The 13,763-nt window shown below is 34.4% G+C and overlaps 1 protein-coding gene and 1 pseudogene across 1 annotated transcript; one reads left to right on the forward strand and one right to left on the reverse strand.

The window, feature by feature from the left end:
* The first annotated feature begins 157 nt into the window (after window positions 1-157).
* Window positions 158-8,341, forward strand: LOC102662134 (leucine--tRNA ligase, chloroplastic/mitochondrial-like; annotated as a pseudogene).
* Window positions 8,342-8,660: 319 nt separating this feature from the next.
* LOC100806951 (peroxidase 29) lies at window positions 8,661-10,295 on the reverse strand. The gene is made up of 3 exons (XM_041011274.1): window positions 9,990-10,295; window positions 9,481-9,849; window positions 8,661-9,402 (listed from the first exon to the last, which is right to left on the reverse strand). The coding sequence occupies exons 1-3, from the start codon at window positions 10,201-10,203 to the stop codon at window positions 9,005-9,007; spliced, it is 981 nt and encodes a 326-aa protein (XP_040867208.1). The 5' UTR covers window positions 10,204-10,295; the 3' UTR covers window positions 8,661-9,004.
* Window positions 10,296-13,763: the final 3,468 nt, after the last annotated feature.

Consider the following 13,763-nt stretch of genomic DNA (forward strand, 5'->3'; position numbering starts at 1 on the left):
TTTCTCTCATAAAGTTGTGCATACAAAATTGTTTAATGAGATAACAATTTTATAGCTATAAAATGAGAGCAAGGAGTATCCATTTGGATCTTGGATGTTGCTTCTTGCAATCCCACTATTGATTTCTGCTGCGCCCCCATTCACATCATAAGCCCAATGTCATCGTGTGTACAGTGATGGGCCCAATTGGGAAGAGAAGAAGAAAGAGCGTGGTTTTTTTGAGCGCCATCTTCATTCTTGAATGTTGACGTTATCCCCCTTTCTCTCCATTTATCTTCTTCATTCTACTCCAAATGCTACACACTCACCTTCTCTTCCCTTCACCACACTCCCATGCATCACCATTTCTATTCCCATCTAGAACCAATGCCCTTCGCTCTCGAACATTCCCCGCCACTTCCATAAGAGGAGATTCTTCTTCTCTCAGGTTCCGCAGCCATGGCTGCAGAATCCGAAACTCGGCGGAGAATGACGTCGTCAGCGAAACGGAGCATAGTAAGCTACCGGTCACTAGGGCGTATCCTTTCCACGAAATCGAGCCCAAGTGACAGCGTTTTTGGGAGTACAATCGCACTTTCCGAACCCCCGATGACGATATCGACACGTCGAAACCTAAATACTACGTTCTCGACATGTTCCCTTATCCTAGGTTTTTGAATTCTAGTTACTTAGCGCTTGCAGTTTCTGGTTCTCTTGAATTGCGATGAGAATATTATATCCATAATAATAGCTTATTTTTGCAGTGGAGCTGGGCTTCACGTTGGCCATCCACTGGGATATACTGCCACAGACATTCTTGCTAGATACAAACGCATGCAGGGATATAATGTGTTGCATCCGATGAGGTGGGATGCTTTTGGATTGCCAGCAGAACAATATGCTATTGAGGTTTCTCACTTCTAAACTCTGACTTGTGTGTGTTTCTGATATTCTCGAGGTTCTGTTGTAATTTCCATTTTTTGGGGGGCTTTATTAATATGCTGCCATGTGTTTCAGACAGGAACTCACCCAAAGCTCAATACGGTGAGGAACATCAATCGCTTTCGCACTCAGGTAAACTGATGATGAAATACTTTTACTCTAACGAACGCCAGCAATGCTTTTCTTAAATTATTATATGATTTGAAATACTTTAAACGCACTTTACACTGTCGTCCAACCATGTATTGCCATGTATGATAAGATTATTAACTTTTCTAATAACTTCTTTAAAAATCATACATATGATGATTTTATTAGTAGTTTTATTAGGATATGTTGTTCACCAGAAAACAGAAACGGCTTGATTGGATGCTTGTTAGTTGTTTTTTGGGCTGAATGCTGAAGATCAGTATTTTCATGATTTTATTTTTATAGTCATCATCTCTAGTCTTAAAATTGCATGTTTTCCCTTCATGTTATGTCTTCTTACGTCTTTGCAGTTAAAATCATTAGGATTTTCATATGACAGGGATCGCGAAATCTCTACCATAGAACCTGACTATTACAAATAGACTCAATGGATCTTTCTACAACTTTTTAAAAGAGGATTGGCATATCAGGTTAAGTATATGATAACTACTTAGAAGTTTTTGCTTAGTTTATTTAAATCCTCACTATTGAAGATCCTATGGTATTCCTATAAAAAAAAACCAGGCCGAAGTTCCAGTTAATTGGTGCCCTGCACTTGGCACTGTGTTGGCCATTGAGGAGGTGATTGATGGTGTCAGTGAATGGGGCGGCCATCCTGTAATAAGAAAGGTAGTGGTTTATTTATGTCTTTCTTTCACAATTTAACTTTTTGGGTGGTTTTCCTCTCACTATTTTGAACGGTTTCATAATCTTTACAGTGTCATTGTTTATTACCAAGCAGCCAGTGAGGCAATGGATGCTTAAGATTATTGCATATGCTGACTGTCTTCTTGAGGACTTAGATGACCTTGACTGGCCCGAAAGTGTAAAAGAAATGCAGAGAAATTGGATAGGGAGGTCAGAAGGGGCAGAGATGGAATTTTGCATTCTTGATAGTGATGTAAAGGAGAGAGACAAAAAAATTATTGTGTATACTGCAAGACCTGATACGATCTTTGGTGCAACGTATTTATCTATTCATTTTTCTAATATATTCAATAAATTTTACAAATATGATGAATCACTCTTGAAAGACACTCTTTATCTTTTTCCTATTTGCTTTGTTTGTGTTCAGCTACCTAGTCATGGCACCAGAGCATCCCTTGTTGTCATCATTGGTTTCCATTGCCCAGAGCAAACATGTAATTACTATGTTTCATTGCCTAATTTATTGAAAGTATTTTAATCAAGGGTGATAAGGAGATGGTTATTCTTGGGGCTTTTTTTAATCACAGGTCGAGGATTATGTAGACTTTGCCTCAAGGAAGAGTGACCTTGAGAGGACTGAACTTCAAAAGACAAAGACTGGCGGGACTGAACTCCAATTCGCTGGGTTGTAATGCCAGATGATAAGAGTGTCAAGTCTGGAAAGGCTTTTTCAGGCATTATTGTAAATTCATCAAATACACTGGCGGGGCTTGACATTAATAGCTTGTCTAGCAAAGAAGCTGCTCTAAAAGTCATTGAGTGGGCAGGGAAAAGTGGAAATGGAAAGAGGAAGGTTCATATCTCAAATTAGAACCATTTTTTTTTACTAAAATTTTGTTCTTCATAGTTTGTATAAGATTAATATAAAATACAATACATTTTTCATCCTTAAGGTGAACTACAAGTTAAGGGACTGGCTTTTTGCTCGGCAACGTTACTGGGGTGAACCTATCCCTGTCATCTTCATGGATGATAATGGTGAGACTGTCCCACTGTGTGACACTGAACTGCCCCTTACTCTACCTGAATTGAATGATTTTTGTCCCTCTGGAACAGGGGAGCCTCCTCTGTCTAAGGCAGTGTCTTGGGTAATTTTATGCCAATAAATGCTTTTCTTTCTTCTTCTTACCTTGTTATCAATATATCTTGGCAATTACATACTAGGATAGCATCATTTGGCATTGGCAATCATGTATAAAAATCTTGAAGTTAAAATTTTCCATAGATAAAATGTAGGTCTTGATTTGGCTGGTCCAATGGACATTGAAATAGGTTGGAATTGTTTGGTTATGCTATTGGGATCAGCCTTTTGGTTCATACTTGACCATTAAATAGGGAGTAAGACCCAAATAATTTTGTGATTCCCAATCATTTCAGACAATAGTAAAATGAGTTTGAAAGTGTATGTTGTTAGCATTTTTCTACTTAAATAATTTTGAGTTTTCTGTTATTGTTTTCTTAGCTTGTCTTTTGCTCCCATTTTAATACTCTTTTTATTTCTTGGCTTGTTCACTGTTTTAGGTGAAGGCCACAGATAGCTTATCTGGAAGACCAGCTACTCGTGAAACAAATACCATGCCACAGTGGGCTGGTTCATGCTGGTAAGGCACTGAGGTTTCGAGTAGTATTAGATTTGTTAAGCACTAAGCATTGCTTTGGTTGCCAAGTTTTAGTAGTCTTGATTCAGGATTTTTATGCATTAGATACAGATGAAAAATTAAAGGCTTAAATATGTTTTTGATCCCTAATAGATTTTCGAATTTTATTTTTAGTCCCTAATACTTTTTTTAACCTTTTGGCTCCTAATATTTTTTATTTATTTTGTTTTTGGTTCCAAATGTGCTAACTAAATCACTTTCTTTCACCTTTCAAAGCGCTATCTAAACAAATTTAGGGATCAAAAACAAAATAAAAAAATTATTAAGGTCCAAAAAGTTTTAAAAAATTATTAGGCACCAAAAAAATTTGAAAAATTATCAGGATTATAAACATATTTAAGCCTAAATTAAATTATATTCATATGCATATCTCCCATTTTCTTCATCCTGCCCAGGTACTATTTGAGATTTATGGACCCACATAATTCCAAGGAATTGGTTGATAAGACAAAAGAAAGGTATGGCTTCCGCTAATTTTGTCTTTGTTTTTCATTAACTATCATTTTCTGCTTGTTTCTTATATTTTGCTTTCACTACTTCTAAATGATTTGATTTCCCAGCTTTAAAATTGTTATTCTCCTGCAGGTATTGGAGCCCTGTTGATGTGTATGTTGGGGGTGCTGAGCATGCAGTTCTCCATTTACTGTATGCTAGGTTCTGGCACAAGGTCTGTATTTTATGTCAGTCACAGTGTGGGACATGTTGATTTGTGATTTTCTTCACTCTAAGCCATTTGAATTTAACCTTCATGTCATGTGGAACAACTATGTCTTTGTCAATCTTTTTCCATAATTATTATCTGTGATTACTGGTACAAATTTAGTTTGATGAGTCTCGAAATTCAAAAGCACTTGTGTTCTTCAGGTTGCCGCAAAGTTAGCATTCTAGATGCAACTTATGTTGGTCCCTTTGTTTGTGTTAGACATGCCAATATTGCACCAAATATTGGCTTTGATTTTATTTTTTTAAAATGAACTATAATTTACATTATAAATTGATGTAGAATGACAAGCTACCCATAATTATATTACTGTTGTTTGTAAAATACAATAAGACCGTCATATTGTAATTAATGTATTTATAAAAGAAAATCAGATAGTCCTTCTAGAAGTTAAATAAGGAATTGATGCCATGGTTAAGTGTTGGCAAAAGGATTGGGAAATCCACCAATTTGGGATTGAAATGAAATAAGGCTTCAAATACCCTTTAACATATTGTCAGTGTTGCTGCAGCATTTGTGCAGATTTAATTTGAGTTTTGTATCTCAGGTTCTCTATGACATTGGTGTTGTATCCACCAAGGAGCCCTTCCAATATGTCATAAACCAGGGGATTATTCTTGGAGAGGTAATTTCAATTCTTTCTGCTTGAAAATTAGGAGGAAAAATAACTGTCACAAGTTTCTAATTGCTTGAGTTGCAGGTTCAATATATGGCTTGTAGAGATCAAGATGGAAATCTGATATCTGCTGATTCAACTGGCATGTTGAATGATCATAAACTAGAAATAATTCCTGTGGAAAAGGTTTCTCAATTAAGTTTTCACTTTTCAATTCTCAATGCATTAGTTAATTACCAGAGATAAGGTATTGGGCCCAAGTTTTCTTTTCTCTTGACAAACATTTGTTCTCTTTTACCTTGAGCATAGGTCATGAAATCTGGGGATTCTTTTGTCCTGAAAGAACATCCTGACATACGTTTAATTGCCCGTGCCCACAAAATGAGTACAAGTAGTGGAAATGTTGTTAATCCAGATGATGTTGTCTCTGAGTATGGTGCAGATTCTCTTCGATTATACAAAATGTTCATGGGACCATTGAGGTAGGTTTGAACCACAAACCTTATTGCTAATGACATTGTAGTGATTGTCCCTTAATCAAAATTGCTTTCTATGTAGTATGTTTTTTTCACTTTTATTGCTTTCATTTCTTTGGGTGGGTTGGGGGAGAGGGTGATACTATGAAGTTGTGGATCTTGTTCTGATATGGACTTTAACTTCAGATCACGCTATTCCTTGATTTTTTTAATTCCAGAGACTCGAAAAAAACTTGGAGGCTCATTGTTGGTTCACCTTTGTCTGATGGCACATTTAAGGATAGAACTGTATCAGTTGATGAGGAGCCTACTATAGAACAACTTCGTTGTCATCATAAATGCATTGCTAAGGTCAATATCTCGAATTTTAATCATAGTTTTTGTTGTTTCATTATTGTGGCATTATATAATTTGCATATTTGAGACAATTGAACTAAGGATTTAATTTCAGTATTCAGGTAACAGAGGAAATTGAGGGCACACGGTTCAACACTGGAATTTCTGCAATGATGGAGTTCCTTAATGTGACATATAAATGTTTTAAATTTATATGATTCTAGCAACACTGGAATTTCTGCAATGTTTGATATGCTGGATTTTAAGCAGGAGTAGAAAAGAAAAATTACCTGATGACAATAATACCCTTATGTTGAAGTTAATGGTGGTGGTATGGTGTTTGATATACTGGCAATGGTATAAGCAGCATGCCAATTGGTAGTGGTGGCTGTAGCAATGGTTGCAGGCCTGTGGCAGTGAATGTATGGTTCCAGGAATGGCCTGAAAATTTGAAATGGCCATTCCTTCCAATTTGTATTGAATGATGTTATTTTGAGGGAATGACTGATTCCTTTTAGTAGTTACTATTGTAAACAGTTGCAGCTCATTTACATTTCATTTCCATTCCTTTGAACATGATTCTAGCAAACCAAATGTCACTTTTAAGATTTGGGGCATAGGAATTGTTTGATAGAAACTAAATAAATTGTTTATATAAACTCTTCCCACAAATGGAAAAAAACTTTGAAACCCAGACCTATTTAGAGCGACTATGTCTACAAGTTTCTCTGGATCTATTTATAGAAAACTAGTCTTTCCAGTCAGTAACCATAACACAAGGATCTTAATTTTAGCTTTTACAAAATTCCTGTAAAAGAGCTGCTAGAATAGCATTGCCTAGAAGGTCTAGTCTGGTGCTAATTAGTTTAGTAGATTATAATAAAGTACAAAATTTGGATATTATTTATGTGCTTGGCTGCCTGCAATGATAAGCAATATCCTTTGTGATGGTACAGGGCATTCCTTTATGAAGTGTATTGTTTGTACGCAACATATCAATATCCTTTTTCTTTATACCTCTGTTTCTCATTTTCTTTTGTCATTAATAAGCGGTGAAATTCCCCCACTCACTGTTACAGACAATCAGTATAATCTATAATTTTCTTGGCATATATTTTCAGTGGGATAAACATCCAAGATCGGTTATTGAGGCATTTGCTTTGCTGCTTTCACCATATGCGCCACATATGGCTGAGGAGCTATGGTCTTGGCTAGGGCACACAAAATCATTAGCCTACGAGCCTTTCCCTAAGGTATGAATTTGGTTCAATATCAAATCATTCCTATTCTTTCATAGCCTGTCAAGTTGTGTTCATTTATTTTCAATTTCTTTAATGAAAACATAGTATCCCCAATGGCCTAAAACAGATATTTCACACCCTTGTAATATTGTTCCATAGATATTTCAGGCTCTTATACCTTACAAGAGTATAACTTTAAAATTATTTACGTCAAAGGTACATAGTTACAAGCTTAAATAGGAATCTACCCTATGGGGGGACTTATTATTTTAAAAAAATGCATAAGTATATAATTGTTTTACTTGTTATTTCAGTTTTCTTGTATAAACTTCTAAGCTATTTTTAAAATTTTAAGATTATAAATGTTTTAAATTTATTCTGTTTCTTAATTTTAATCATGATCAACTATTACTTAAAGTGAAAGCATTTTTTAAATAAATTTAATCTTTTCCTACAATCATAAGCTAGAAGTTTAAAAATGTTATTAAAAAACATCAAATTTACTCCAAAGATAATTAGAGAAGCAATTTGTTGCAAAAATCATATATTTCATTACTTTACACATCATTAAAAAAAAGTCACTTCCTGTAAGTTGTGGCTGTGTTATGACAAGCTGAAAGTCAAAGCACTAAAAAAATCACTTGCTGTAAGTTCACAAAACTACTTAATACCTGGACTGTGAAGATCCATGGCTTTGATACTTAAGTGGAACAAAACTTTGTATTTTTCAGAGGGAAATGTTATACAGATTGAGTGTTAATCATGTGGAGTGAGTGGCATATTATACATAAACAATGATCGAGTTTGGAATATGTTGTAATTTCAGGCAAATCCTGCTTACCTGAAGGATTCCACAGTAGTCCTTCCAGTTCAGATTAATGGCAAGACAAGAGGTACCATCCAGGTTGAAGAAAACATGTACAGAAGAGGATGCTTTTGTACTAGCATCTAGGGATGAAAAACTATCCAAGTATTTGCATGGTCAATCTGTCAAAAAAAGAATTTATGTTCCTGGCAAGATTTTGAACATTGTTTTGGGCCGCAAAAACATTAAGGTTGGTGTACAGTAGCTGCTTTCACTCTTGCGTCCATTTCTACTGGAAGCAACTGTCAACCGTTAAATTTATGCTGTGCCTGGTCAACTTGGCAATGACCCTGTATCCGCTTCAAAACTAAAGCATATGTAAAGAGGTGCATATATAACTAGCCAAGTATTCACCTCTTATGACTGTTAATTTATACTCCGCTTTAAGAGGTGCATATATAACTTAATAGAAGAGAGGCGGCGAGGCTTTCCAGCTTGCTTTCATCATTTCATGCTCGATGCCTAACCAATTTATTTAAAACACCATCACATAAACAGAGTGCATTTTACCACTTATAATGGTTGTATTTTATTTACTGTAGTACACTGTATCTGGTTATGGAATATGGACCATCTTGTTGTTTATAATGGTGATTCTGTTTTTTTATGGTGCCATTTTATAATTTTGAGTTAGAACAGTGAATAAATTCTTGCCTTTTATTTTACATTTTTTTTTCATTTTTCACTTTACACGTGTCATTTACTTTTTGAAGGAGTCGAAGTCCAAAAAAGTTACATTAGGGGAATATAACAATCAGAAGATATAAAAATATCATTGTTCTTAAAATATCATGTTTGGATTCCAATGAAAATAAATCCGTGCGACCAACACCTCTAATTTAAGTGCCTTTTCAGATATTAGAAATTGTGGGGGACACTGCTCTTAAGTTTGAAGCTTTGTCACAAGCGTGACGCTTTTCTTTTCCCTTACAAGCTAGATGGGAGATGTTGATATAAAGCGCAAGCCAACAGAGTCAGGGACATAGCATAACATAGGTACTAATGTAGATATCTTAATGGAACGTAAATTTGAAGGACCTTTCGCTTCCTTGCACTTGGAATTTATTTTTGGTAGCAACATGCATCTTGTTTTTTTTAATGAAACGAAGACAATGCTAGGACAAGAAGGTTGTTATGATCTCAACTAGGTTAACACCACTTTCATCATAAGAAAAATGGTCATATATTAATTAAATCTTTTAGGATTTACACTACTAGAGGAGGCCATATGAATTGGATAAACCTTGTGCACAGAACATTGACTCCATTTGCATTAGTTTACCTGGTTGCATTGCCTTCGGACATCACCCTGCACATCTGTGAGAACATTGGTAGAAGAAAGTTTAAGAAATGCAGATGAGAAAGCCTTGAAGAAGTAGTTCTGATCCATAGCAAACCGCATGACAAAGGGTGCTGTTCGAGGATCTCTAGAAATGCTGGAGTCAATACCAAACAAGCCTCTCCCCATCATAATGTCTCGGTAATACTGGTTGTCAAATATAACTGGGGTCATGTCATTAGGCACAAATGTGAAGTTTGTCAAAGGAATCTCAGTTGGGCATGCTAGTCTTAGAGAGGCTTCAAACCCAAAATCCATCTTGTCTCCTAGCTGTGGATCATACAATCTACCAACAATGTTGAAGCAGTGTCCAATCCCTAGTGTATGTGCACCTACCAATAGTTACAATCAATAACCAATAGTTAACAGTTTTAAACACCTTCTTTAAGGCTGACATGCATTAGCATTACCTAAAATGGATACAGACTCTTCAATGTTCATTCCTTTAGACATGAAAATCGATATAAATTCATCAACCGTTATTGTTGGTGAAGGAAGCTTAGCATCAGCCTCATGGAAACTACAAGTTCTGGAATCTTTTCTTCCAAGTGGGATCTCAATATGAGGTCCTCCAGAGAATGACACTGATTCCTTAGCAGCTAATACAATAATATCTGCACAAGAAACCTGGCCCGGACATTCTTCTTCTAATATTGACTTAATGTAGCTGATCGTTTCCCGCTTTCTGATACCAAAGTTCCTTGAAGATTTCATTTCAGAGCTGTGACTGTGAGCTAGGTAGTTGGAATCCAACAGAATTGAGGCATCACATCCTTGCATGAAAATAAACACAACAACAACAACAACAACAAGTGAGGCTTTTGTATAAACCTTGAATGAAACAAGAACACTGTTTGTCTGTGAGGAACAAAGTAAGGGAAAGAAAGAGAGAAGCTAGAAACACATTAATTTACTTGAACTTGGCAGTCATGAAACATGAGCCTGAGAAATGCAGCTGGTGCAGTAGCATCTGTCAAGAATATGCCTAGCAACTCACTCTTGATTACGCTTTCCAAGTTTGGGCATGAAAACTTGTAGTAGTCGTATGAAAGTTGGTTTGCTTTTATGCGAAATGAAAGTGGCATTGCCATGACCACTGTGACCACCAGAATCCAAGGAAAAGATATTTCCATTTTTCCCTCCCTAGTACACACGAGTGTTAGTACGTAGTAGGAGTAGAAGCATGTGGTGGAAAATTTATATATTGATGTTTGCCCAACCGAGATTCCCCTCTAAGGGGCCGGGAGAAATTATCACTAGTACATAGCCCCGACTGTGGCCCTAATTAATCTCCACATTACATGTAATTGAGTATTCTTTTTCGTAAATTGCAAAAATTGGACTACATGACAAATAGAAATTGGTAAAAAGACCATAGAGGCTAGGTTTCAAACTATCTAATAATTTATCGGGAAAGAAGCGCGTTTGGTGAAGTACTATTAATTGAGTTGGCAGAAGTCCTCCCTATAAACCGTGTGCTCTTCTATTTACATTTCGGTAAGCAAAAGAGTAGTAGTACTAGTTATTCTGCATGCTTTTGATGGAAGTCAGTTGTAGTGGGAATGATACCATCATGCAAGAATGTTGAAGCACAGCTACAAGCGTAATTAGACAAGTATGAGTGGAGCTAGTATTCTATCATCACGTTTTTAGCCTTAAACTGTTTGAAAGTTTGTTTATTCGTCCCCTACTATTTTCCAAGTGAAGTTATATTGGTCCCCCACTTCACCTTTGAGCACCCAAATAAGAGTTGAGAAATGATTCGTTGTTCACTTCTCTTCCCTATTGGTTTTCTTCATTCCATGAAATCAAAATCACTAATTTCCTTTAATTCCCCACATATCATAAAAATTGTGGTGCTTTGTATTTTAAAAGGTCACTCCATAATCCCATGTCTTGTTCAGTTAATGAAAGGCTCGCATTTAGTTGGTTGTGGAAGAATAATCATAGGTCGTGTGAAGTGAAGTTATGGGGCGATGATTTGAATTAAGTAACCCTGTAGTCTGTAGAGACAACTGCACATGGCTTAAGTAGTTTGCCATAACAATGTAGACATAATATCTATCTTCCCCTGATAAGGTACTGCTTGTTACAGTAATAGTTGTATTGTCAACTGCTAATTAATTAATTGCTTTGGGAACGTAAGGTAAGGATCTCATCAACTAAAATATTACATACTTTTTCTGTCTTATTATAATTTTTTAAAAATAATTGTTATTTTAATTTTTTAATGTAACATTAATTATATTTTTTTATAATATTAACGATGTATAACAAAATTTACAAATGATTCAACAATAACATAAGTTTAATTTTGTAAAAATATATCCTCTTTTATTTATTTAGTTTTTTTTTTACGTGTAAAGACGACTATTGTTTTGAATAAAGTGTATCGGTTAAAAAGTGAAATTTTCAGCCAAAGCAAATGAAGAGTTTTAAATCTACATGAATTGAATAATGGGCAAAATGAATTGGTTGGGAATGGAGTATTTATGTTTCATTAAATTAATAGTTTCATTAAATTAATATGTCAAGCAATGACAAAAATGATTCAATAAATTTAATACTATTATCTCTTTCCCTCTAAAATGTTACTCCATCTCAATTCTCAGCGAACCTTCCACTGCTTTAATTACTTTTTCGCTCACGAATCTTAATTTTTTTTTTTATATAATTTCATGTTAAATTTACTTTAGCTCTTACAGTATATTTTAATAAAAATCAATTAAACATGCCTAATTTTCGTTTAGTACTTCATAATTCTTACGTTCGTTGAAAACTTTTTTAACATGAACAAAAAAAATATTGATTATACAAATGTAATACTAGTAATGGCATAATCACAAAATGTGACCTACATACCAGTTCATATGAGACACGTTAGATTTCTAACAAGAGGAACGAACTTGTACGCTTGCAATGAATCTTGTGTTATGGTTTAATGCTATTCCAGACCCAGACCCTGAAACATTAATGGTTTCCTTAGGTGCGAAGCTTTCATTTATTTATTTTTGTGGAATTTGTGTGTCAAGTTAATCAACTTATACTAAAGTATCTGACGATGGTGTAGTGAAAATTAAATGTGACTCAACTATATGGGTGACCAAAGATTTAGGTAAACTAAAAGATTCAATCAATCCGAGGCAAATCGAAAAAAAAAAAATTGGGTTGGTTTAGGTATATGTTTGAGCACATGAAGTTCGACCCAAACCAACCTATACTATTTGTGCAATTCTATAATTTTATAATTTTTATATTGTGCAATTCTATAATTTTAACTCGAGACTTTTTATTTTATTTTATTATGATTTCTTGTTTTTTTTCCAGTATTTTTCTATTTTCATGTTATTTTAAGTATCAATTAAATTTTTTTTCTCTCAACTTTTTCAAATTTTTAATTTTTAGTCCTTTAAAAGTTTCTTAAAAAAATTAGTTCTCTATTAATTTTTTATCATAATTTTTACTTCCTTAATTTTTTCTCATTTTTAGTCTCATTTATTTTTACTGCTAAAAATTAGTCCTTGTTTTCTCCATTTTTAGTTCCTCACTTTTTATATATTTTGAACTAATTGTGAACAGTAAAAATAAATAAATGACTAAAAATAAACAATATTATTTTTGAGGGACTAAAAAATGCTCATAAAAAATTAATGAAACACTAAAAGTTGTGAAATAAATTTTGAGGAACCAGAAAGAAGTTGAAGAAGTAAAATCGTAATTAACCCTTGTTTTAATTTATAGTATCAACTACTCAACCCGAAAGTGATAGAATTGATTCGGTTCAAATTATTTAAATAATTTTGTCAAATTTAAACCAATCCAAATTGATTAACATTGAATCAAACTTACATTTAAAGATTCTCTAAACTTAATTGAACTAATTCCCATCCCAACCCTTCTCACATGGAGTCGAGAGACCAATGGACAGCTTGTTGCAACAAAAAAGCTCCACGATCAGTTATACAGTAATGTTATATGTTTTACAATATCTTGCTGCATGCATGTTGATCTTAATTTTTTACTACAATCATAGCTTAAGTCGCTTAGTTCTATTATCAAACAATTGATATTATATATAATTAATATGGTGTATGATTATATTCTCCATTAATGGAACAATAAAAGTTGTCTTTAGTTGTAAAAATAAAAATTCTTTTCAGTCATTTGTTCATGTTGCTCCACCACTTGCAATAACCCTCTACAAATGACTGAAAATAATTTTATTGTTCATTTTGCATTGATTTAAAAGAAATAATTTAAATCGTGACATTCTAGTATCAAACAATTCCCCTAACTAAAAAAAATATTAATTTAAAAAATTCTTGAAATACTACCTTAGCCTGGATGTATAGATTATAGTTCATTTCAATCGTGACATTTGTATGTCCCAATATTCCAACATGTAAGCTAGCTAGAGTCACGTTTCTTCACTCTTGCTCTAGCATAGTTTCACCAACTTCCTTCTCTGTTCCACAATTCGCGGTGAATAATCACAGCATGATGCATTATCTGAGACTTGCATCTGTAAATTTCTAGCGGGACAACTACGACAGCCATAACTCCAAGAATAGCCACATAAACCCGTTTCAGCGTGGAACCCTGCGAATGTGCTTGCTATAACTATTACAATTATGTCATACCCAAGAAGATGGTGACATATGTTCCAGCCCTTGCAATAGCCCGCTTCTTTATG

This window comes from Glycine max, chromosome 17, assembly GCF_000004515.6.
Source record: "Glycine max cultivar Williams 82 chromosome 17, Glycine_max_v4.0, whole genome shotgun sequence".
NCBI classification, from domain to species: Eukaryota; Viridiplantae; Streptophyta; class Magnoliopsida; order Fabales; family Fabaceae; genus Glycine; species Glycine max.